This window comes from Perognathus longimembris, chromosome 2 (genome assembly GCF_023159225.1).
Source record: "Perognathus longimembris pacificus isolate PPM17 chromosome 2, ASM2315922v1, whole genome shotgun sequence".
Lineage (NCBI taxonomy): Eukaryota > Metazoa > Chordata > Mammalia > Rodentia > Heteromyidae > Perognathus > Perognathus longimembris.
The window spans coordinates 8998619-9025444 of NC_063162.1; the positions used below are offsets into that span (position 1 = coordinate 8998619).

General features: G+C 40.0%; 1 protein-coding gene across 1 annotated transcript in view; it reads right to left on the reverse strand.

Annotated features, from left to right (window-relative positions):
- Inpp5f (inositol polyphosphate-5-phosphatase F) overlaps positions 1-26826 on the reverse strand; it is an 83968-nt gene that overhangs the window by 29296 nt on the left and 27846 nt on the right. Inside the window, exons 3-6 of the mRNA XM_048338118.1 lie at positions 8491-8627; positions 2718-2846; positions 2358-2525; positions 2184-2240 (exon numbers count right to left, since the gene is read on the reverse strand). Coding sequence (XP_048194075.1) covers positions 2184-2240; positions 2358-2525; positions 2718-2846; positions 8491-8627 — 491 coding nt within the window. The remainder of the gene's footprint in view (positions 1-2183; positions 2241-2357; positions 2526-2717; positions 2847-8490; positions 8628-26826) is intronic.

Sequence of the window (26826 nt, forward strand, 5' to 3'; positions counted from 1 at the left end):
AATTCAAGCTGTATTCCCCACTAGCTCACCTAAAGAACTCACCCCTATTGTGTCCCCATATTTTCCTCTGCGATATAAATCATGAATCATGCATGTAAAGTGTTCATAGTGCCTGCCAAATAGTATTTAACACAAATAGCTGTTGTGATCATTTTTCTTGGCATAATTGATTTTAGCTCTTAATTGTGAACTAAAATTAATCAACTCTGATCATGTCACTATGAAATACATAGAGATACTTTATGTTCTAATTCGCCTAACAAAACCCTAAATAGTAAGTAAATAGCAACAAAAATCCTTTCAATAAAGGTTACATTTTGAAATGTTATCCAATATAAATAGGAAGGTAATGATTCAAGTTAGTGAAATCCTGTACTAAGGACTAAACTCAGGGCCTTGAACTTGGTAGGCAGGCACCCACCCATTAAGCCACACTTTCAGCCTTGTTTTTTGCTGGTTATTTTCAAAATAGTCTTGAGAACCTTCCTGCTCCAGTTTTCCTTAAATTGTGACCCTCCTGCTCTCAGCCTCTCAGGTACCAAGGATTACAAGTGTGAGCCACCAGAGCCCGGCTCCTCTGTACTCTTAAAGTTAAGAACATTCAGATCTCTTTTTGCTTTGTTTGCTGGTTCTTCTGTTTGTTGATTTGTTTTGAGACAAGGTATTGATTGCTATGTAGCCAAGAACTACGTTAGGCTGGCCTAGAACTTGAGAACTTCCTGCCTCATCATCCTGAGTGCTGGGATTACAGGTGTACACCACCACGTCTGGCTTCAACACATTTCAAATCTACTTGTCTTCTACCATCATGTACTCAAAATCCCATCTCTGTTTCTTCTGATTTATGGAGCCTGAAGGAAGAATATTAGGAAGGTTATTTGACTAGGTAGCTGTGAAAAGTCTACTTGTATTCATTCTTTGGGGGGGGGGGTTAATACTGGAGCTTTAACTCAGGACTTTGCACTTGCTAGGCAGGAACTCTTATCACTTCAACCATGTCCCCCAGCCTGAATTCATTATTTTTATCACTGTTCTCACTGTTTGTATTTTGTTCTTGACAGAAATGAAGAAATACATCGCAGCAAATGTCACTTTTATTCCAAGTTATCAGTTTTAAATAGTAAAGTTAAACCATTCTGACAAAAACCACAAAACACACTGGAACTCCACAGAGCCACTATAAAGGACAAATATTCACCACAGGGTCCCTTGTCACTGGGTTTTAAGGATCATAGTTTGAGAAGCACCATAAATAGTAATGATAATACTCCCATGTCTCATTCTCAATAGAGCTATAATCACTGGCTGAAGACACAACTAAGGTAAAGTAGCCAGGCACTGGTGGCTCATGCCTAGCTACACAGAAGGCTGAGATCTGGGGATCATGGTTCAAAGCCAGCTGGTGCAAGAAAATCAGTGAGACTCTTATCTCCAATTAACCACCAGAAAACCAGAAGTGGCGGCTCTGTGGCTCAAAGTAGTAGAATGCTAGCCTTAAACAAGAGTTCACCGATAGCACCCAGGCCCACCCAACTGGAAAAAAAGAAAAAAATTAAAATCATTTATACAAGTTACCAATATGTGGAGATGTGGGGAGTGAAAAGAGAAATTTGAAAGGTTAACTAAAACGTTCTCTATGAGCCTATTCAGCCATTTGCTTGTTTTATTTAGTGTCTAAAACTAAGTGGCACATAGCAGTCCTTCGATAAATATCTGTTGACTCAACAAGCAAATAATCTTTGTACAGTTACAATTATCCAACACATGTGACAGAGTAAAGAAACAATCTGACCATTTCATTATATTCTGTGTCTTCCCTTAATTAACTACTGGTGGTGCTGAAATGGCCTTAGAGATTTGCCTACTCCAAATCTCAGATGAGAAACCAGAGTGGTTTCATTATAGGAAAACTGGGCTCAACACTCCCAATGGATACAAGCAAAATACCTCTTTTCAGGAGCTCTAAGGACCGGAGTTCCATAGCCTTACATTGCTGCCCTCCTATGGGAACCAGTTAAGCAGGCCAGCACGGAGGCAGTCGAATGGTAAACAGCCTAGTTGATAATTCCCCTCCACATGGAGAAAACATTATAGTAAGATTCTACAATTTATCTTAACACAATCAAAAAGCAGTTACCTAAAAACTACGGCCAACAAGATATTTAAAAAAACCAATTACTCACACCAATCTCTATAAGATCTTGTATCATATATTTATTCCAAAAAAATCGATCATCAACCTAGAAAAGGGAGGAAAAAGGGGTTCAGAAACACATTATTGTTCAGTTTCCCTATAAAATACAAAATGGCCCCTTGGTTGCTCCAGCGAAGACAATGGTGTGAGCTATGGGTGGTACCTGCTGCCACAGGGGACGGCTGTCCTTCTCCCCAGAGCTCTGCCTCTGCACCGAATTAGTCAGATCATAGGTCAAGCTGTAGTAAAAGGATTCTGAGTCCATGAACATCTTCAGCAACTCCTCAAGTAATCTTCTCTCCAGCTTCTCCTTTTCTTTACTTTCTTTAACCTATAGAAAATAAATTTCCCATTACTGCAGGCACTAAATGCAATATATTTGGATAATCCAAAACTTTCATCTGAGGAGGCAGAGCCCCAAATGTAACAAATGGATTGAAAATAAATTTACTAGCAAGAAAAGTACCTTTTGATTTAAGCTAATCAAGAGTGAATGCAAAACACATGTCAAGTCAACTCTTACTTTCTTTTTATTAGGAGCAGACACATTGGATTTAATATTTGTAAAGGTCTTCAGTAGAAACTTTGAGTCATCAGGAGATGGTATAATCTTCTCTGGTTTGTTAATCCCAAAATGATGCTTCTTACAGAGCTATATAATTCAGAGAGAAAAAGATGATTGATTATTAAACTCTGCTTGTAAGATGTTCAAGGCTGAAAATACAAGTGAATGCACTACTCATAGATTTGGATCAAAAGTATCTCAAGAATTAGTAAAATGACCAAATGGATTAAAAAAAAAAAACACACAGTTATGGGCTGGGAATGTGGTTTAGCGGTAGAGTGCTTGCCTAGGATGCATGAAGCCCTGCGTTCAATTCCTCAGCACCACATACATAGAAAAAGCCCGAAGTGGTGCTGTGGCTTAAGTGGTAGAGTGCTAGCCTTGAACAAAAAGGGACAGTGCTCTGGCCCTGAGTTCAAGCCACATGACTGGCAAAAAACAAACCACAGTTGTACTTTCAATGATTAGAAGTCATATTAGACATGCAACACAGGGCCAGAGGTATAGCTCAAGTGGTAGAGAGTCTGTCTGGCAATCACAGGCCCTGAGATCTAACCCCAGTGCCACATTAAAAAAGAAAAACAAAATACAACACACACAAAAAAAAAACTGGCATCTAAGAATAAATACATTGCAAAATAAATGATTTGTTTGTCTTTGCCAGTCCTGGGGCTTGGACTCAGGGCTGAGTAATGTCCCTGGTTCCTTTTTTTAATATATGTTAATTGTTTATTTATTCATTAATTTTTTTGCTGTCCTGGGGCTTGAACTCTGAACTCTGAGCCTGAGCACTGTGCCTTAGCTTTTTTCTTTTTTTTTTTTTTTTTGGCCAGTCCTGGGGCTTGAACTCAGGGCCTGAGCACTGCCCCTGGCTTCTTTTTGCTGAAGGCTAGCACTCTACCACCTGAGCCACAGTGCCACTTCCAGCCTTTTCTGTTTATGTGGTGCTGAGGAATCAAACCCAGGGCTTCATGCATGCTAAGCAAGCACTCTACCACTAAGCCACATTCCCAGCCCACAAACCACATGTTTTTGATGTTTCAGGACTGTTAAGTTTACACACATCTATGCTAAGTATTCATTCATTCTAAATAACCGGCATTCTGGTTGAGAGGATGTGCTGAGTGTTTTCTACTCGGTATCTTAAAAGCGTGGCACTCCAACCACTAACTTCCCTTCTACTCTTACAAACACTAATGAAATCAACAGAATAATGTACAATTTGTGCCAAGGGATTAGTTAAATAAAAGCTGGGTCCAACTAATGAGGGTAAGGAAAAGGAGAAGAATCATGGCTGTGTGGAGAAAAGAAAAGAACACAGAATTCCAATCTGGTTAAAGACAAGGTTTTGTATGCAATTTCAATATATGAAGCAAGTATTTTGAAAAGTGTCTAAGAATTCTATTAATAACATGCAAACCAATTCCACCTTTTCAACACAATAGTTTTTTTTTTCTAACACCAAGTGGGAAACTCCCATTAAGAGCTACCTTTCTGGACTGAGCATGGTGGTGCCTATAATCCTAGCACTTGAGAGACAAAAGCAGGAAGACTGAGGGTTCAAAGAAACAGTCCAAAAGCTGGCTTGAGCAAAAACTGAGATGCTAGCTGAAAAATGACTGAAGCAAATAGGACTGATAAAAGTGTGGCTCAAGTGACAAGTTAAATAGGCACCTACCTAGCAAGCATGAAGCCCTGAGTTCAGAAAAAGAAGACATTTAAAGGAACAAAATCATTCTACTACCTTAACCAGAAGTCTTTCTGTCTCTTAAAACAGAAATGGAATATTACTATCACTATAAACACTTTCAACAAATTAGTTTAGAATCTTCTATACAGTTAATTTTAAGGAAAAAAGTATAGTCTAGTCTCTCAATCAGTCCTGCTCCAAGAAAAAAACAACAACACAAGAAAATCAGGGGCTGGGAATATGGCCTAGTGGCAAGAGCGCTTGCCTCGTATACTTGAAGCCCTGGGTTCGATTCCTCAGTACCACATATATGGGAAATGGCCAGAAGTGGCACTGTGGCTCAAGTGGCAGAGTGCTAGCCTTGAGCAAAAGGAAGCAAGGGACAGTGCTCAGGCCCTGAGTCCAAGCACCAGGACTGGCAAAAAAAAAGAAAAAGAAAATCAGGAATAGACAATTATTTCTTGGAAGCTCTTTCAGTCCTAGGACTCTGGGTGTAGACATAGCCTTGGGACTTGGACCAACCGCACTGACATTGGCAAGGCATAGGTGGTTCGTTATATTACATGACTATCCCACTGTGATGCACACACAGGCATGGTACTCCTGTGCTTCTCCTGTTGCTCTTGCAAGTTACACTTCACAACAGAGATTAAAGATGGTTGCTTATTGCTGAAGAAAAGGAAAATACATTCTCTTACTTTCTAAGTTGTTATCTATACCCACCTAGAAATGAAACTTTACACAGATGTCTGATGGGAACCTAATATGGAAAATGATGCAGCTATCTCTTAAGGCAATGAGATACAGCAAATAAGATACGCAGACAGGGAACATAAGCCTATAAAACTTTAAAAAGATTTTTTTTAAAGAAACTCCATGCATTCGTTGATCTGAATCCTACAGACTCTTAATACACTCATAGAGATGAGTTTTTAAATGACACATTCTCTTGAAAAACAGTCACAGCAGTTCCTCAAAAGGTTAATAAACCCAGAGTTACCAAATGACCTAGTAATTCCATCCCAAGGTAAAGACTCAAAAGAAATAAATTTCCATCAAAAATGTGTATACAAAATTATTCATGGTAGCATTAGTCATAATAGCTAAAAATTGGAAATAACTCAAATGTCCATCAAGCGATGAGGATTTTTAAAAATAGGTGGTACACTTACACAAAGAAATATTTTTTGACAATAAAAAGGAATAAAGCACCAGTATATGTTACAATAGGCATGAACTTTGCAACCACTGTGATGACTAAAAGAAGTCCATTACAAAAGGCTACCTAGGGTCTAATTCCATTCCTATGAACTGTTCAGAACATTATACACAGAAAGAGATTAAGGTCTCCCATGGCTTAGGGGAAATGAGTAATGACGGGCAATTTCTTGGCAGAACTATTTCTGGGAGTGAAAACCACTAAATTGTATACTTTAAATGGGTGAGTTATATGAAATTTGGCATGTGAAGCATTTCTTAATGGCAAGCAAACAAGCCACATACCTCAGGTAAAAAGTCAACTGGGGTAGAAAAATTTAAAAAATCTAATACTAGAAAATTGAAATAAAATTTCTTCTGCTCCAATTAGAAAAAGGAGGCCAACTGCAGGGCACCAGTGGCTCACTCCTGTAATCCTAGCTACTCAGGAGGCTGAGATCTGAGGATCTTGGTTCAAAGCCAGCCCCAGCAGGAAAATCCATGAGATTCTTATCTCCATTTAACCAACAGAAAACCGGAAGTGAGGCTGTGGCTTAAGAGGCAAAGTGCTAGCCTTGAGCTAAAGAGCTCAGGGACAGTGCCCAGGCCCAGAGTTCAATCCCCATGACCAACAAAAAAAAAGAAAAAAAAGAAAAGAAAAAGTGCACCAGTCATTACCAATGAGTGACCTGAGGGTACTTCAGGAAATAAAAGCAGCAGACTAGGCATCCCAGTTAGACTGCCATATAATGAAGGCACAGAATTAACTTTAAGTAGTGCTTTGCTATGCATAAGACATATATGTTCAAAAATAATAAATCAGATAGATACCTGACCTATGGAAGGGAAAGAAAAATAGGGTGTAAGATATCACAAGAAATGTACACACTGCCCTACTATGTAACTGTACCCTTTTTGCACAACACCTTGTCAAAAAATTTGTATTCAATTAATAAATAAATTAAATTAATAAAAAAAATAAATAAATCAGAAAAATACATAAAACCTCAAATAAAATATATTCTGAAACATTTGAAAACAACAATCCTTAAGAGCAAATGCAAACAGCCCAATGGAGAGCCTTGTCTGCGCTAGACCATGCAACCTACAGCCTTGCCTATGGTAGGCAAATGCCCCACCACCAAGCTACCAGCTTTCCCTAGAGAAGTGTGTTTCCACGCGCGCACATACATACGTACCACTCAGGCCTGGGACCTTAACTTGGGACTTGGGCACTGTCCTGTCCTTGAGCTTTTTTGTTCAAGGCTACCATTCTACTACTTGAGCCACAGTGCCATTTTTGGCTTTTTGGTGCTTAAAGGAAGAGAAGAGCCTCATGAACTTTCCTGTCTAGGCTGGCTTTGAACCACAATCCTCAGATCTCAGCCTCCTGAGTAACTAGGATTACAGGTATGAGCCAGTGGCACCAGGGTCTCTGCAGAATTTTACCAGGATTATTTCTAAGCAGTAGTAGTTTTCTTCTCCTTTATAGCCAGAAAAACATAAATGATTAAGTTCTAAAAGTTCTTCTTAAATGGAATAATATGGAAACTGAAATGAGGATACCAAAGATTAGCAAGAAGTCTGTGAATTTCACCATCTTGCCCATTGCATTGCATTATTGTAAAGCTCCTTCACCATAAAACAGGATTAAAAGGAGAGAAGAAACGGCACAAGCACATATTCCTGAAACTACCTCTAAAGAAGGTATATCCAACTATTCCCTAAGATACAATTTGGAATACCTTCACCATAGTTACTTTTACCTCTAGTTAGCAAGGATTATATCATATATTTCATCGTTATCCTTGGTGATGTAATAATGGGGGCACCAGTGCCTCACACCTGTAATCCTAGTTAGTCAAGAAGCTGAGATCTGAGGATCACAGTTCAAAGCCAGCCTGGGCAGGAAAATCCATGAGACTCTTAGCTCTACTAAGCTCCAAAAATCCAGAAGTAGAGCTGTGGCTCAAATGGTAGAGCACTATCCTTGAGCAAAAAAACTCAAGGGCAGTGCCCAGACCCAGGGTTCAAGCCCCAGAACCAGCAAAATAAAGAAAGAAAAGAAAATGTTCAAGAAATAGAGGTTAAAAAAAGATACAGTTAAGGTTGACTCTTCACTTCTTGATTCTGTTTCCCCCCAAATCAGGATTTTTCAAATTGCACATTGCTTCTATGTGTGTTTTATATGCTAGCCTGCACAAGTTTTGAAACAAGGATTCTACTACTCAAATGAGGTTTCAAAACCACAGGATAGGGGCTGAGAATATGTCCTAGTGGTAGAGTGCTTGTCTCACATACATGAAGCCCTAGATTCAATTCCTCAGCACCACATATATAGAAAGCCACAAGTGATGCTGTGGCTCAAGTGGCAGAGTGATAGCCTTGAGCAAAAAGAAGCCAAGGACAGTGCTCACGCCCTGAGTTAGGCCCCAGGACTGGCAAAAAAAAAAAAAAAAAACCCACAAGATGTATTAATCTAAAGATTTTAAAAATATTATCCAAGCCTGTAATCCTAGCTACTCAGATGGCTGAGATCTGAGGATCATGATTTGAAGCCATCCTGGACAGGTAAGTCCATGAAAATCTTAACTTCAATTAACCACCAGAAAACCAGAAATGGCACTGTGATTCAAACTGCTAGCCTTGAGCAAAAAAAAAGCTCAGAGACAGCACCCTGGCCCTGAGTTCAAGGCCCACCACCAGCACCACCACGACAGATATATATACACATATATGTAAAATCTAGCTCTGAAAAATGAGTTCATGATCTATTAAACTAAATCCTCTAATTTGCTGACTTTTTATCAAGTTTCCATAAAATTTCTCTTGATCTTGCCTTACCTCCAGTTCAAGATCCTGAGGTTCCATTTCAGAAAGTGACAGCACAGCAATTTTGGTAACTTTACAGACTTCATGGTCTCCTGGGAGTTTGCCCACCAGTGCTTTTTGCCGAATTAGAATAAGCCACCATGGAAGGTCTGAAAAAGAAAAGTAATATTCACATCTACTATTTACAGACTGCAACTGTTCTAGATAAATGAGGCAATAACAACAAAACTAGAGTCTAAGATGTGACTTCTTAAAATAAAATGCACAGCAAAGAGACAAAAATAGCCCTTAAATGTGAAAGGATATTGAAACTCACACACAAAAAATGTAAATTAGAACAACACTGTTTCATCATTCTCATTGATCAGATTGGAAATAATAAAAATTTATGACAGAACTGGAGGTGGGGCTCAACCAGCAGGGCTACAAGCACAAGGTCCTGAGTTCAATTTCCAATAACACACACACACAGATATACACACACACAACACACACACACACATTATGACAACATATGTACTGGTAAGTCTATAAGGAAACATGTTATCTCATGTAATAGTGCTGGTAAAAATATCAACACATATATCTCTTCCGGAAGAAAACTCAGGGGTACCAATAAATTCAACAGGTGCACTTACCTTTTAATCCAGCTATGCTACTCTTGGGCATTTAGCCTAAGGATACGACTCAACATCCAAAACTTACATACTAAAGCCTATTCCTTGCATCACTTTGTAAAATACTGTATTGAAAACCATGTAAGCATGGACATAAGAGAGTGGCAAATAAACATTCATATAATGTATACTACGCAGCTTTATAAAAAGAAAGGAGTGGGGCGCTGGTGGTTTGCAACTGTAATCCTAGCTACTCAGAAGGCTGAGATCTGAGGATCCTGGTCCTAAGCCAGCCCAGGACAAAAATTCCATTAAGACTCTAACCTCTAGTTAACCATACATTACATACATACGCGTGCGCGCGCCAGGAGTAGGGTGTGGTTCAAGTGGTAAAGCAGTAGCCTTGAACAAAAAAGCTCAGAGACAGTACATAGGCCCAGATTCCAAGCCCCAGAACCTATATGCATGTGCACACACACACACACACACACACACACACACACACACACACACAATTAGGAGTGTTCTATGAGCTGATAAGGAATGGTTCTTAATTCTGTTTAACTAATACTAATTAAGATTACTAAGTGAAAAAAACTAAACTGGTGTCATATGTGTGCGTGTGTGTGTGTGAGTGAGTGATACAGATGTGCAGTCATGTGCCACACATGAGCTTCAGGCAATGACAGTTGTCTCATAAGATTATAATGGAGCCGGGCACCGGTGGCTCACACCTGTAATCCTAGCTACTCAGGAGGATGAGATCTGAGGATTGGGGTTCAAGGCCAGCCTAGGCCGGAAAATCTGTGAGATTCTTATCTCCAGTTAACCATCAGAAAACCAGAAGTGGCACTGTGGCTCAAAGTGGTAGAATGCTAAGCTTGAGCTCAAGAGCTCAGGGACAGCGCCCAGGCCCAGAGTTCAAGCCCCATGACCGTCAAAAAAAGATTATAATAGAGTTGAAAAAAATCTTATCAGCTAGTGCTGTTGTAATGTCATAGCTCAACGTGTTATTTCACTAGAAGTTATGAATGACATTGGTATAAACAAACCTACTGTGCTGCTGATAGTATAGAGTACAGCACACAACCATATACTATACCTAATACTTAATAATCATAAATAACTATGGTACTAGTTTATGTAGATGGTATGTTATTTTACTGGATTTTGGTGGGTTGGCAACACTAGAGATTAAACCCAGAACTCACCCATGCTAGGCAAGTGCTCATCCTCAGCCCTATCACTGTTTTAGTGTAAAACATACGCCGTGTTACTCTGTTACATCTCATGCTTACTACTTCTCCTGACTGAATCGACAGGCTAGGTTCCTGTATCATGTAGTGTGCGTAAATACACACTATGATGTTTGCACACTGACCGAGCCACCTAGCAACATGGTTCTCAGAATGGAATAACTTAGTTGAGGCTAATGGTATAACTAAAGCTGAGTGCAATAGTTTAACTCAAGCTGAGTCAGTAGTGAAATTCAAGCTGAGTCCAGTGGTAATAACTAAGCTGAATTCATTTGTGTAACTCAGCTGAGTCCAAACTCAGTCCTGGGAAGCTGATAGTATAAGAAAACCTGAGAGGCATGAGGCTGGTGTTTTTAAGTCCAAAGGCCTGGGAACCAAGAACTGCAATGTCTACAGACAGAAGGTAACTATCCAGACTCAAAAAAAAGGGAATTCACCTTTCCTCCACATTTTTATTCTATCCTGGCCCTTAATAGACTCGGTGATGACTACCTACATTAACATGAGGGCAGATACTAATCTACCAGTTCAAATATTAATCTCTCTGGGCTCTCTGGCTCTCTTACACACATACACACACATACACACACACACACACTTCATCAGCTGTCTGAGCATCCCTTCTCAGGCAAGCTGACATAAAATTAACTATCCTATTTCCTTATGCATGATCTCATCTCTAGGTAATATTACATCTATGTATTTCTAGATGTGCCTTTCTATCCTACATACAGAAGCTATATGCATTTCCCAACAAAGCATGTTTAGTAATCATTTTATTAATGTTAATTCTGTAGGGAATATATTCAATTGTTTGAAGTTCAAACATTACAGATAAGAATAAAATGCCTTTTGATCATTTTTAGTCTTACCCCATGGAAAATTCTTTCAACCTGATCCACTAACCACTTTGTTAGTTCAAATAAGGGGAAAAACAGAGATAACAAGTAAATGATTACATTCCATTCTTGACATAAGTCCTTTCAATTTTACTTGACAGCTTAAAAATGACTTGTAAGAACAGGGCGTAAGATATCACAAGAAATGTACACACTGCCCTACTATGTAACTGTACCCTTTTTGCACAACACCTTGTCAAAAAAATTTGTGTTCAATTAATAAATAAATTAAACTTTTAAAAAATGACTTGTAAGGAAGTGGCGCTGCAGCTCAAGTGGTAGAGCACTTGCCTTGAGCTGAAGAGCTCAGGGACAGCTCCCAGGCCCAGAGTTCAAGCCCCACTACCACCACCAACAACAAAAGACTTGTACCTATAACTTATTTTGCAGGCACTACTGCCTCAGCTCTTTCAGACCCTTTCCTGGTCTATCTAAATAAAAATTCACCTTATTAACAAAGGTAAAAATGAAAAGAGGTGTGTTTGCTAATGATTCTTACTTGCCCGAGTCCTCAGCAGAGCCCAACATTGCAGGCTGTATTCCTGGGGTCAGTTATATCTTCTAGGTCCACTTCTCCTAAAGCGTGGACACAGAGCACCCAGCTACCCCATACTCACAGTGGTGTGATTAGGAACTGAGGGGCCAGCCTGGGAAACAGGCTGCCAATGAAGGTATCAGCTACTCTCAAGCCACTGTTTATTCTTTGGTCAGCTGTGGGGCCTCATTAGGGCCTAGGCACTCTCTGTCTCTGAGTTCTTTTTGCTCAAGACTCCATCACTTTGAGTCACAGCTGCACTTCTGGTTTTTGAGTGGTTAACTGGAGATGAGAGTCTCATGGGGACTTTTCTGCTATGGCTGACTTCGAACCATATCCTCATATCTCAGCCCCTTGAGTAGCTTGGATTATAGGCATGAGCCACTGGCGCCTGGCTTCCTCTCGAGTCCTATAATATTCAAATGCACAGTTAAATTCTGAAGTTTATGCTTCAAAGAACTACAGAACAGTCTCAACTATGTACCAGAGGATGGTGATGTACTGAAAGAGAAGAAAAAAAGATTATATTCTGATTATATTATGTTCTGCTCACCTTTCCTTTGTTCTCCATCAAGTTGTGAATAAGAATACTTAACGTGTTTCTCTGTCATTTCAAACTGACATAAAAACTAAAAAAAAATGTAAGCCAAATGACTCATTGTTCTTTATATACTCTGAAGTGTGCTTAGGCTCACATAATTTTTTTTTTCAGTGCTAGAGATCAAAGTCAGTGCCTCGTGAATGCTAGGCAAGTGTTCTACCTCTGGTTTAGATTCCCAGCCACAAAATTATAATGGTTTTTATCTTTCTGGTTACTTTAATATTCTGTTATTCTTGAAATGTTTCTCTATGCTTCTTGCCTTACTCTACTTTTCTATTAGCAAAGTTACATTAGTTTTTATAGGAAGATGTTTCATTTCTTTTTCTATTCTTTTATTTTCAGCCTTCTTGGAGACATTACACACACACACACACACACACGTGCACACCACATACAGTGTTTGTCTTGAAATATAGTCAGATTTTGTTTTCCAATGTGCAAATCTTTGATCTCTGTACATAATTATCATTACTGATCTATTTAGTAGTCAATCTACCCTGTTTCTATTTGTCTCGCTCATTCATTCATACACTCAAGCATATTTTTATTTTTTAAACTTCTTTTGAATTTATGACCCCAAAGGTAATTCAGAGGTCGTCACAGGTATTTTCCTCAGTGTTAAAAGGAAGGCCTATTATCACCTTCAACAAGCCAGATGGCCTCTACCCAAAGCCATTGGTACAGGGCTACCCAGCAGAACCCTAATGTTGGAGTCCTTCCTGGGTAGGCTGTGAAGTGGCAGCAGGAGCTCCACTTCAGTAGAACTGAAAGGTGGGATTTCTACCCCAGTAGCCATGGGGTCTAGAACACTGACCTACAAAGGATTCTTCTCAAGCCCTAAGAAACCAAGGAGTTCAGTGGAACAGAATGTCTAGCTTATGTCTGTTCCATTACTGTATTCTGGGAGTACATAACTTGTTTGTCTTCACAAATTCACAGGTAGAGAGTAATTTGCCTCGGCATGAATATACCTAGAGTGCCACTCATATCTGAATTTATATGATGTTTAGACGAATTCTGTATTTTAATTTTTAAAGCTGATGTTGACTTGAACAAGTTAAGACTTCCAGGGCTCCTAGAATGTAATGAATGTATTTTGTATGTGAGAAGAACATGAGTCTGAGGGCCAGAGATGAATTTCTGAGTACTCCCACTCCTAAATTCATATGCTGAAAGGTCTTGCTCCCAATATAATGGTAATGGAAAGTAGGGTCTTGGTAGGTACATAGGTTATCCAACCTCACACAAAGGACTGGTAAGCTTATAAAAGAGGAGAGGGGGCTGGGGATATAGCCTAGTGGCAAGAGTGCCTGCCTCGGATACACGAGGCCCTAGGTTCGATTCCCCAGCACCACATATACAGAAAACGGCCAGAAGTGGCGCTGTGGCTCAAGTGGCAGAGTGCTAGCCTTGAGCGGGAAGAAGCCAGGGACAGTGCTTAGGCCCTGAGTCCAAGGCCCAGGACTGGCAAAAAAAAAAAAAAAAAGAGGAGAGTTCCCTTACCTCTTCCACCACTTGAGGTTTCAGTGGGAAAAGGTCATCTCTGAAGCAGAGAAAGTCCCTTACCTTGGACTCCCTAATCTTCAAACTTCAAGAAATAATTTCTGCTATTTATAAGTCCCTTATTTATGGTAAACTGTTACAGCAGCCCAAACTAAAACAGAACTATATGCTATTATAAACATTTGGAGAGTCTAAAATTAAGTTGTATCTTAAGTTGTATCTCAAGACAAAGTATGGTCCAGATTGAAGGAATCTAGCATTTTTATAAACCTTTCTTAGAACTCTAAATCCAGTAAAAAAAAAAAAAAAATAATAGTACAAGAATGTACCCATATATGGCTGTACGTATGAAACTGTAACCCCTCTGTACATCACTTTGACAATGAATTAGTAATTATTAAAAAAAAAAAACTCTAGGGCTGGGGATATGGCCTAGTGGCAAGAGTGCCACTCGTATACATGAGGCCCTGGGTTCAATTCCCCAGCACCACATATACAAAAAATGGCCAGAAGCGGCGCTGTGGCTCAAGTGGTAGAGTGCTAGCCTTGAGCAAAAAGAAGCCAGGGACAGTGCTCAGGCCCTGAGTCCACCCCAGGACTGGCAAAAAAAAACACAAAACTCTAAATCCAGCCAGACGAGTGAATTTCACTAGTATCTGCTGCATAAACTACTAATCGATCATTTAGTACTTTTAAATGAATGAGCAAGTCTACAAAGTAGACTTTTTTGGGGGGGTGGGGGGTAGTCCTGGGGCTTGGTCTCAGAGCCTGGGCATTGTCCCTAAGCTTCTGTGCTCAAGGCTAGTGCTCTACCACTGGTTTACAAAGTAGATGGGCTGGGAATATGGCCTAGTGGCAAGAGTGCTTGACTCGTATACATGAAGCCCTGGGTTCAATTCCCCAGCACCACATATATAGAAAACAGCCAGACATGGTGCTGTGGCTCAAGTGGCAGAGTGCTAGCCTTGAGCAAAAAGAAGCCAGAGACAGTGCTCAGGCCCTGAGTCCAAGGCCCAGGACTGGCAAAAAAAAAAAAAAAAAAAAAAAAAAAAGTAGAATTTTATGCTAATATGAATGAATTTAACTTTCTACTAAAGATATGGGGTTTTTTTTTGCTGGGCACTGGTAGCTCATGCCTATAATCCTAGCTACTCAAGAGGCTGTAACCTGAGGATGGTAATTTGAAGCCAGCCTGGGCAAGAAGGTCCATGAGACTCTTAATCTCCAATAAAGTACTCAGAAAAAGCCGGAAGTGGCTCTGTGGCTCAAGTGGTAGAGTGCTAACCTTGAGCCAAAGAAGCTCAGAGACAACACCAAGGCCCAGAGTTCAAGCCCCAGGACCAGCAAAAAAAAAGACATGAATTTTTATATGTTTAATATAATTTTTAATTCTGTATTTAAAGCCATTCCTTTTTTTGGGGGGGGTAGGGTGGGGGGGCCAGTCCTGGGCCTTGGACTCAGGGCCTGAGCACTGCCCCTGGCTTCTCTTTGCTCAAGGCTAGCACTCTGCCACTTGAGCCACAGCACCACTTCTGGCCATTTTCTATATATGTGGTGCTGGGGAATCGAACCCAGGGCTTCATGTATATGAGGCAAGCACTCTTGCCACTAGGCCATATTCCCAGCCCCAGCCATTCCTATTTTTAACTACACTCAGGAAATGCTTTTTTTCTCTCATGTAAATAAAATACCATATGTCTCTGAATATCCATCCATCAAGAAGCACCATACATCAGTGAAATGGAATGACAAGTACGAACACACCACAGCAGTGCTGATCTTCTAGTGTCAGGCACCTGCTAGCTAAAAGTACATCACATGTTCCCAGTGACTAAAAAGCTAATTATTATAGATTTGTCCATCTTCCAAACATAGTAGCTATTCAATGTTTCTTGATAATTGTTCTATTGCTTACTAAAGCTTCCTAAGCTAGATTTATAGAAAATTGATCATGACTCATGGGGAGATCTAGGATGAGACATTTTTAATGGGCTCTATTTCACAACTACCAAATGGCACAATTAGGAGGATATTCAGTCTAGGCGATGAAGCTTAGAATTGAAGTTAAATCCTTAGTAAAAGCGTCACAAAATTAAACAATATTATATTCTATAAAAATAGAGACACTTTTGAATCTATTAAAAATAAGTTTTTTTCTTTTTTGCTGTTTTTGTTTTCTTTTCCTCTTTCTCTGTTCATTCAGATGTCTTTGGAGTGTAAGGGAAGTACAGAAACGGAAGGACAAAGGGTGAACAAATGCAGCAGTGTACTCACTAGATACCAAGTTGAAAATGAACTATGCAACTTATGGGTGGGGAGGGGAGGGGACAACCAGGAGAGAGCAAGGGAAGGAGTGTCACTGTCCAAGAAATGTACTCTTGGGGTTGGGGATTTAGCTCAGTGGAAGAGTACTTGCTGCAAGCACAAGGCCCTGCGTTTGGTCCTCAGCCGGTGGGGGGGGGGGGGGGCAGGAATGTACTATTTACTTGGCTTATGTAATTATAACCCCTCTGTATATCATCTTTTTTCTTTTTTTTTTTTTTTGGCCAGTCCTGGGCCTTGGACTCAGGGCCTGAGCACTGTCCCTGGCTTCTTCCCGCTCAAGGCTACTACTCTGCCACCTGAGCCACAGCGCCCCTTCTGGCCGTTTCCCATATATGTGGTGCTGGGGAATCGAACCGAGAGCTTCACATGTAGGAGGCAAGCACTCTTGCCACTAGGCCATATTCCCAGCCCTGTATATCATCTTTATAATAACAATTTTTAATTTTAAAATAAAAACAAGAAAACTAGGGGACATTTTTTTAAAAATTAAAGTAGGAAAAAAATTAAAGTGGGAAAATTTATTTTCTATGTAAAACTACATTTTCCAGATAATGAGCTTAGCCACTAAAGTGCTAAGATATTTTCTTAAATATTTGTTTACTTACTTTTTTTTTTTTTAGTGCAGTACTGAGGACTGATCGAAGCTCAGGGCCAGTCTTGTGCTTGCACTCTACTACTTGAGCCACACTCTCAATCCTTGTTTTTTGTTTGTTTGGGGTTTTTTTGGTCAGTTGTGGGGCTTGAACTCAGGGACTGGATACTATCCCTGAGCCTTTTTGTGCTAAAGGCTAGTGCTCTACCACTTGAGCCACAGCTCTACGTCCTGACTTTTAGTGGTTAACGGAGCTAAGATTCTCATGGGGACTTTTATGCCCAGGCTGGCTTCAAACCGCGATCCTTAGATCTCAGCCTCCTGAGTAGCTAAGATTACATGCATGAGCCACGGGCACCCAGCTCCTTTTCTTTTTTTATATGGTTTTCAGATAGAGTGTTTTGATAACTTTGCCCGGACTGGCCTCCAAGATCTTCAGGTCTTTTGCTTCCCCAGTAGCTAGGACTACAAACATGCAGCCCCATATTAAATGTTTATTTAAAACACTATATTACATAGTTTCCTACCTATTAAATCCCAGCATAGTAAGAGTAATTAGGATTTTTATTCATGACATGTTTATCATCATGAAGATAAACTTTGAGAAGTGGCTTACAAATAAATGCTTCCAGGTTGGAGGGGGCTGACCCTTATACAAACAGGCCGAAGCCCAAAGCCTGATAATGAAATCAATTAAATTATCTCCATTTTCTGGCTCTGAATGGCTGTTAGTAGACAAGATTAAGTAAGCAATAACTTATTATTGTATATATTTTTTCTAATTAGTGATTTTTTTTACTTCATCGCCATTTTAGGGGGGAAAGGCAACACTGGAGCTTGAACTCAGGGTCTCACCCTTGCTAGGCACTCTACCACTTGAACCACAGCTGTTTTTTGCTTTAGATAGGCTTTCATATCTTTGCCTGAAGCTGTTCAGACTGGGATTCTTGTACATATGCCTCATATACAGTTGGGACCATAAGCATGTTGCCACAATATCCAACCTATTTGTTGAAGTCTCACTAATATTTTTCCCAAAAGCCTCAAACCAAGATCCTCCTGATCATCTCTTCCCAGCTGGAATCTGATGTACTCTACCTTCATCAAGATTAAGTGAAACTAGAATACTACTCATTATATGTACCTTGTATCTTATATATATATATATATATTATATACATATATATCTTACATGTACATGTATATATATACACCACTGGAAAAGAGGAAGATGGGGGTAGAGGGGATAACAAAAGGTATCGGGAGGGAAAAATTCATAAAGTTCACTATATGTATATAAAATCAGAATATATATATCACAACAAAACTTTTTTGGGGGGAGCACTTGAACTTGGGACCTGGGAGCTATTCCTGAGCTCCTTTGCTAAAGGCTAGTGCTCTACTTACTACTTTGAGCCACAATGCCACTTTCTGGTTTTCTGGAGATAGGAGTCTCAATGACTTCCCTGCCTGGGCTGGCTTTGAACAGCAATCCTCAGGTCTTAGCCTGCTGAGTAGCTAGGATTACAGGCATGAGCCACAAGCGCCTGGCTGAAACTTGATTTTGTATGTGTGTGCCAGTCATAAATAAGGCTTGAACTTAAGACCACGTGCTTTCACTTGGCTTTTTCACTTCAGGATGGGTCACACCCCACTTCTGGCTAAGAGTCTCACAGACTTTTCTGCCAGGACTGGCCTTGAACTACGACCCTTAGATCTCAGTATCCTGGGTAATTAGATTTATAGGTGTAAGCCTCCACTGCCCAGTTTTGTCTGTCTTTCTCTCTCTCCTCTCTTCTCTCCCTCCCTCCCTTCCTTCCTTTTTGTGTGCTGATACTGGGGCTTGAACTCTGGGCCTCAAGCTCTCATTCAGCTCTCTCACTCACAGCTGGTGATTTATCAGTTGAGCCACACCTCCACTTCCAGTTTTTTGCTAGTTAATTGGAGATAAGAGTCTCTCTTATTTGTTTGCTCAAGCTGGCTTCAAACTTCCATCTTCAGATCTCAGCCTCCTGAGAAGCTGTGAGCCACCAGTGCCTAGCTCAAAATCCATTATTTTGTACAATTAATATAGGCTAATAAAAATATACATGAGAAAAAAAAGAAAGCAAAGTGAATGAAGCATCTTAATATGTGGCCCTGACAGTCATTTTTATTAATATATGTTAGCTGAGCAAGGGGGAATTTCATTGTGACATGTATACATCTATACAATGTATCCTAATCAAATTTACCTTCTCTATCCCTCTTTTAACCCACTCCCCTTCATAAAATAATTTCAACAGGTTTCACTCTTCTATTTTCATTCATGCAAATAAATTACTTTGTCCATATTCATCTTCACTCGCCCTTTTGGTTTGCCCTCCATCCTTCCTCTGGTGCCCATCCCCCAACACAGTCAGTTTTACTTTCTTCTCATTCTTTTGTTTTGTTTTGTTTTGTTTGTTTGTTTGCCAGTCCTGGGGCTTGAACTCAGTGCCTGGGTGCCCTGAGCTAGTTTTGCTCTCAAGACTAACACTCTACCACATGAGCTCTAGCACTACTTCCAGCTTTTTCTGCTTATGTGGTGCTAAGGAATCGAATCCAGGGCTTCATGCATGCTAGATAAGCACTCTACCACTAAGCCACATTCCCAGCCCTCTTTTCCTTTTCTTGGTGTGTCTTAATCGTACAAACGAGTTTCATCATGGTATTTCAGTCCTACATAGATCATATTTTGCTCAGGAAAAAAAAAAAAAACCTTTTCAGTGCTTGCTCTTTCCCTGCCCACCAGCCCCCTAGTAATCAACATCTTTCAGTGGGATTCTTTATGCTGTCTTCATAACTGATTGCAATCTATAGTCATTTTTACTATAATAATCATCTTTCTGAGGTTGAGACAAAATTTACTACCAATGCCGTAATTACTGAGGAAATTGGAGTTCAAAGGTAAACATGTTCATGACTAGAAAAAAGAACACAGAATTGCATGAGGCAAGCTGCTTGCCTCTGAAGTTTCTCTGCCTGAAAAACAATCTAACAATCTGCTATGCTTGTTAGAAGCACACATGCTGACTTAATGAACCTCTGGGAGAACTCAGAGAATGGATCACACTTGTGCGACCAGGAGATGCACTGTTTCTAACTAAAAGCTGGAACATAGGCACCAAAGAAACTGCAACTCAGATGAGAGGAGAGAACACTCAGCACCAGGGCTAGGTACCTGGGGAAAGTAAAGGGAAGCAGAAGGTGTGATGATGTAATCATCTTACACTGTTTAGCTGCCTTCTTCCGTGACTCAAAGCCTCCATGACTCAACTAGGATGGATCAGCCAAACTACAGTTATAAATTCTCCTTAAAGTTAACCAGAAACTTAGATACCAATAAAAATATAACTTTTCGGTTAGGGTTTTGTGCCAGTAATGGGGCTTGAACTCTGGGCTTAGCACTGTCCTGAGCTTTTGTACTCACGGCTAGTGCTCTACTCATTGAGCCACAGCTCCACTTCTGGCTTTTTGGTGGATAACTGGAGATACGAGTCTCACAGACTTTTCTTGCACAGGCTGGCTTCAAACCTCAGTCCTCAAACCTCAGCCTCCTGAGTAGCTAAAATTAAAGGCATGAACCACCAGCACCCAGCAATAAAAATAGAGCTTTGTAAAAAATATTACTTCTAAAATAAATAATTCTGAGATCCTTATGAATGAGCAAATAAATAAAATAGCTATTTGAATTACACTTTAGATAATGTTGGTAAAAATGTTATGCTAAAAATAATCCTGGCTGGGCACCAGTGGCTCATGCCTCTAATCCTACTCTGGAGGCTGAGATCTGAAGATCATGGTTCGAAGCTAGTCCAGGCAGAAACGTTCCCATGAGACTTGCATCCCCAATTAGCAACTCAAAAACTAGAAGTGGTACTATAGGTAGTAGAGCTCTAACCTTGAGCATAAAAAGGCTCAAGGAGAACACCTAGGACCTGAGTTCAAGCCCCACAACAACAACAACAACAACAAAAATTATAAAAATCCTGTTGCTATGTGGGAAATATTCTAAACAAACCTCAGTATATGGGGGGGGATCAACTCAAGTATAAAAATATATTTCGTTATTTTGGTTGGTTTGGGTTTTTACTTGGGTTGGGTTCTTTTTTTCTTAGTTATTATGGATCAAACCAAGGGTCTTATGAATGCTAGGCAAGAATTCTACCACTTGAAAGGAGAGCTGTGGCTCAAAGTGGTAGAGCACTAGCCTTGCGCAAAACAGCTCAGGAACAGCACCCAGGTCCTGAGTTTAAGACCCACAACCGGAAAAGAAAACAAAAACCCTCTACCACTGAGCCAGACATAGTGACTTCATGTGTAATCACAGCTACTTGGGAGATGGAATAGGAGGATTGCAATTCAAAGCCAGCCTGAATAAAAGTAAGACCTCACCTCTAAAATAAACCAGAGGTGGTGATATACATTTGCAATCCCAGCTCCTCGAGAGGCAGAAGTAGGAGGATCGTAATCCAAGACTGACTTAGCAAAACTTTAAGATCTTATCTGGAAAATAAAATAAAGCAAAAAGGCTAGGGATATGACTCTAATGAAAAAACATTTTCCTAGCAAGTATGATCACCCTATGCTCAAAACCCAGTACAGCAATCTATAAGAGATCTACCACTGACCTACATAGCCAGCCCTTGTTTTTTTTTAAGTTAAAATAAATAATTATAAGAGATTATTAACAAATAGCTATCTTCTTAGTTAAATGTGTGCCTGGGCTTTGCCCCTGAGCATTTTTGCTTGAATTCGGCACTCTACTACTAGGTCAAATATTTGGCTCAAGTAAAATATTTGCAACTGGAGACAGAGGAGTCTCACAGACTTTGCTGCCTTGGCTGGCTTTGAACCACAATCCTCAGATCTCAGCCTCATGAATAGCTAGGATTATAGGAATGAGCCACCACAATCCAGCCTTAGTTAAATTTAATGGCTTTGGGGTTTTGTGGGGATTGAAGGTGTTTTGCTCTATTATATTGTATTTTGTACTGTAGTCCAGGCTAGCCTGGAATTCACTATGTAGCCCAGACTGGGCTCAAACCCATGATCCTCCTGTCTTTACCTCCCAAGTGTTAGGATTACAAGCATATGCCAACATATCCAACTTTAATGTTTTTATTGATATAATTTACACATCAAATTCATGTATTTGTAAATATACAACTTGGTGATCTTAATAAATTTATGGTTATGAAACTATCATCAAAATACACATGTGCGCATGCACGCACACACACATACACACATACACACACACACACACACACACACACACACACACACACATTTGGGGAGGGGAGTGCCTGTCCTGGAGCTGGGCCTGGGCGCTGCCTCTGAGCTTATTTTGCTCAACACTAGTCCTCCACCACTTGAGTCACTTCCGGCTTTTTCTGAGTAGTTTATTGGAGATAAGAGTCTCGTAGACTTTCCTGCCCAGGCTGGCTTCAAATTGTGATGCTCAGATCTCAACCTCTCAAGTAGCTAAATTACAAGCATGAGCCACCAGCATCCAGCTACAGTCACTATATATTTATAATAATATAACTTGTTAAAAGACATTAAAACAATCTACTTCTGTACAATATAATACACGACAAACAATAAAATTCAAATTCAGACATAAGCAGTATCTAAAATGTCTGTAATAGAAAACTCCAGAGGCTGAAAGTTAGCTCCACAGGGCCCGCCTGGCTTCTCTAATATTCTTAAGGATTGGAGTTTCCCAATATCCTTATAGGCAGGTACTAAAAGAATGCTACTGACATTGAATTCTATTCACACAGCACTGAAACACAAAGTATTTCTTGTCATTGGCACCATAGCAAGAAGGTCCCCACAGAGAGGACTACCATCAGTTTTAAATCATACGCATAATGCATTTTACTATCTCAATGACTGAGATGGCTTCACCACTCAAGAAGTGGAAGAAGAGCAGATGGTGAGCATATTTTAATGAATGAGATCTACTTGAGTGAATTTTATCTGTGATTATTCAGTACTATGAGGAATAATTTACTTAATTACTAAACAAAGAGAATCTGTTGCCAAATTAATCAAGACTCCTGACAATTTTCTCTTCAAACTATTTCTCTTCCAACTATTTCTGAATATATGGTGATACATATACATGCATAATTGCTAACAAATCTTTGTGCGTTTTATATTCAGATACTTCTTATCCTAATTGAGCTTATCTTCTTCTCAATCTTCAGAATGCATTTGGACTTGAAGGGCTTTTATGATTCATTTAAAATCAATCTCCAGCCTAAAGCAATCTTTTTATAAATGTGTGTTTAAAGATATGGCTATATCCCGGACTTTAAATAGAAAATAAATGATGAAAACACATCAATCATGTGTTCTTTTGCACAGCGGCTTACTCTGCCACTCCATCTCTTTTCGGTCTCTCATCCCTCACCCTTCCCGCTGCCTCCACCCCTGTCCATTAGCCCATATTTCACATGCTCATTATTCAGTCTTCAAGTCACATATCACTTTCTCAGGAAAGCCCTCGGCTCCACCCACCTTGTTGGGTACACAGCTCTCCAATGCTTCTCTCCAAAACCTTAAGCCTGGGCTGGGAATGTGGCTCAGTGGTAGAGTGCTTGCCTAGCATACATGAAGCCCTGGGTTCGATTCCTCAGTACCACATAAATAGAAAAAGCCGGAAGTGGTGCTGTGGCTCAAGTGGCAGAGTGCTAGCCTTGAGCAAAAGAAGCCAGGGACAGTGCCCAGGCCCTGAGTTCAAGCCCCAGGACTGGCAAAAAGAAAAAGACTTAAGCCTATAATGATAAAACTGTATGACTGGTGGTAGTGATTGGAAGCCACTCAGTGTTCAGTGTATGATTCTAGAAATGTGTCAAGATTTGTTCACGTTGAAGTCATCAACACTAGATGGAGGCTTTGGCACAAAGACAGCACACCATGAGCATCTGTTAAATCAGAATACTTCTGAACAATCCCTCCTGTGGTCAATACACAGGGACCCACCAATGAGCAAAACAGACACAGTCTCAGCCCCAGTTCTTTCATGCTTATCCTCCAGAGAGGAGATAGACAAAGAGAGAAACAAAGTATTATATGCACTTACAACTTTCACTATGACTCTTACTACAAATGAATAAAAAATGATTCTCACAAACCTTTGCTTTTCATCTGCTTGTTTCTTCTACTTTCCGTTTCTTGAATTAATTAACCTCATTTGGTCAACCCAAACCCAGACACATTCAAGCTAGTGGAAATAAGACTACATTAAACTGACTGAAAAGTCCATCAGCCTGTAAATATCTAACAGAAAAGGCCTTTAACTCCAAAACAAGCCAAGAGTTCTAAACAGATATTTTCTGGACACTATGGTTATTCAAACAATTTTTTGGTGGAGCTTGCTGGAAGAGTGGGCAATTATTAGCAAAATATACCGGAAATTAAAATAACTGTAAAATCCTTCATATATATTTAAAAGGAGTATGGATTACGAAATATAACTTGTCACTAATACTGCAAATGCTTTACTACCAAAAACATTATTACTTCAGCAGAGTTTCACAGTGTGATTTCTAATGGCTTATTAATATTACCATTTCAGCAAATATTGGCATAAGATACACAACCCAAGCTTTAAGACCTTTCAAACTGTCTACACAGAACTTAGCTTAAGTCAGGTGCCAGTGGCTCAGGCCTGTAATCCTAGATACCCAGGAGGCTGAGATCTGAGGATCACAGTTCAAAGCCAGCCTAGGCAGAAAAGTCAGTAAGACTCGTATCTCTAATTAACCACCAGAAACCTGGAAGCAGCACTATGGCTCCAAATGTTAGCCTTAAGCAGAAAAAGCTCAAGGACAGAACCCAAGCCCTGAGTTCAAGCCCCACAACTGACAAGAAGAGAAAAGAAAGAGAGAAAGAGAAGAAGGAAGGAAGGAAGAGAGGGAGGGGGGAGAGAGGAAGAGAGGGAGGGAGGGAGGGAGGGAGGGAGGGGGAGGGAGGGAGGGAGGGAGGGAAGGGAAAGGAAAGGAAAGGAAAGAAAGGAAAGGAATAAAGAAAGAAGAAAAGAACTGGGTTGTAATGTTCATTGCAGCGCAATTTGTCATAGCGAGAATCTGGAACCAACCCAGATGCCCCTCCGTAGACGAATGGATCAGGAAAATGTGGTACATATACACAATGGAATTTTATGCCTCTATCAGAAAGAATGACATTGCCCCATTTGTAAGGAAATGGAAGGACTTGGAAAAAATTATACTAAGTGAAGTGAGCCAGACCCAAAGAAACATGGACTCTATGGTCTCCCTTATTGGGACTAATTAGCACAGGTTTAGGCAAGTCACAACAGAGGATCACAAGAGCCCAATAGCTATACCCTTATGATCCCATAAGATGATGCTAAGTTAAATGAACTCATTTTATGAAAATGATTGTTATATCAGAGTTGTAACTACTTTCAACATCCCATGTGTATCTGTAGTTTCAACTATTGATGATGTTCACGTATCACCTTCTTGTGATTGTATCTACACTATCTATGTAATCTTATCTGAGTGTATGGGAAACAGTGTGTACTGGTATTAGAATTAGGAAATTCAAAGGGAATACCAAAATTGAGAGACAAAGGGTAAAATACGAGAAACAACAACAAAAGCAATACTTGCAAAACTGTTTGGTGTAAGTGAACTGAACACCTCAGGGGGAGACAGGGGGAGGGGGGAGGGGGGTATGAGGGACAAGGTAACAAACAGTACAAGAAATGTATCCAATGCCTAACGTGTGAAACTGTAACCTCTCTGTACATCAGTTTTATAATAAAAACTTAAAAAAAAAAAAGAACTGGGTTGTCTGGTAGAGTAGCTGACAACTCTTAGAACCTTTAAGGTAAAAATATCCAACATATACGGAATGCTTACTATGAATAAGAACTCACTAATCAAGTTTTGATTAAATCCTCACAAGAACTGTCTACGTAGAGATTGTCTTAGAGATGAGACTGAGGCTCAGATGAACTACCCTGACCCAAGGCCATCATATGATCATTCAGGACTGGTGCACGAACCCCATGAGTACATCTAGAGAATATATCATCATAAAATGAAAGGTAAAAATCAGGTATCCGGCTACCCACATAGCTCAAGTGGTAGAAAGCATAAGGCACTGAGCTTATTTTCCAGTATTACAGAGAAAAGAAAAGAAAAAAATAAGCAGGAATAAACAGTATTAGACTAAAAGGAATTGTCTTGGAATACTTTGTAGTAAGCCTTTCAATGGGTACTACATTCCTGTTAAACCATCAAAATTCATATACTGAAGTCCTAACCCCCAATGCCTGAGAATGTGATCATTACAGACAGGGCTTTTAAGAGGGTAATCATGTTAAAGTGAATTCATTAAGGTGCCCCCAGTCCAGTACACAGGTGCCATTATAAGAAGGAAATCTAGACACACACAATTATAGAAGGGAGACTAAATGACAATGAAAGAATATGGCCATCTATGAGCCAAGGAAAGAGATCTCAAACAAAGCAACCTTGCCAACATCTTGACCTCTAACTTATGAGCTCTAGAGCTGTAAAATAAAATTCTGTTGCTTAAGCCACCCAGCCTATAGAACTCTGATAACCGTAGCAAACTCATGCAGTTCCTAAGTAATTAGAGCCTGATACATTTCTCAGGAGCACAGAGTTCAGTGACAATCAAAAACAGTAGCATAGCTCACCCACGCCGATTTAAGACTGTCAATGACATCTGTTCAAATAAATTTATGTTCCCATCTCACCAGGCAAGAACAAAAATTCATGCATTAATATGTAGAGATTCAGTAGGAGGAAAACAGGAGTGAAAGACAGTTTAAGTACAGACATTTTATTCCATTTATCTTCTACTCCCTAAGATGTTCCCATGGGAAAATGCCCCCCTTCTGTTTAGCTCAGTTCTAATGCACAGCTACTTTTGGCTACTCTGACCCCTATAGACTTTTTTGCCCCTACATACACACAAACAGAACAA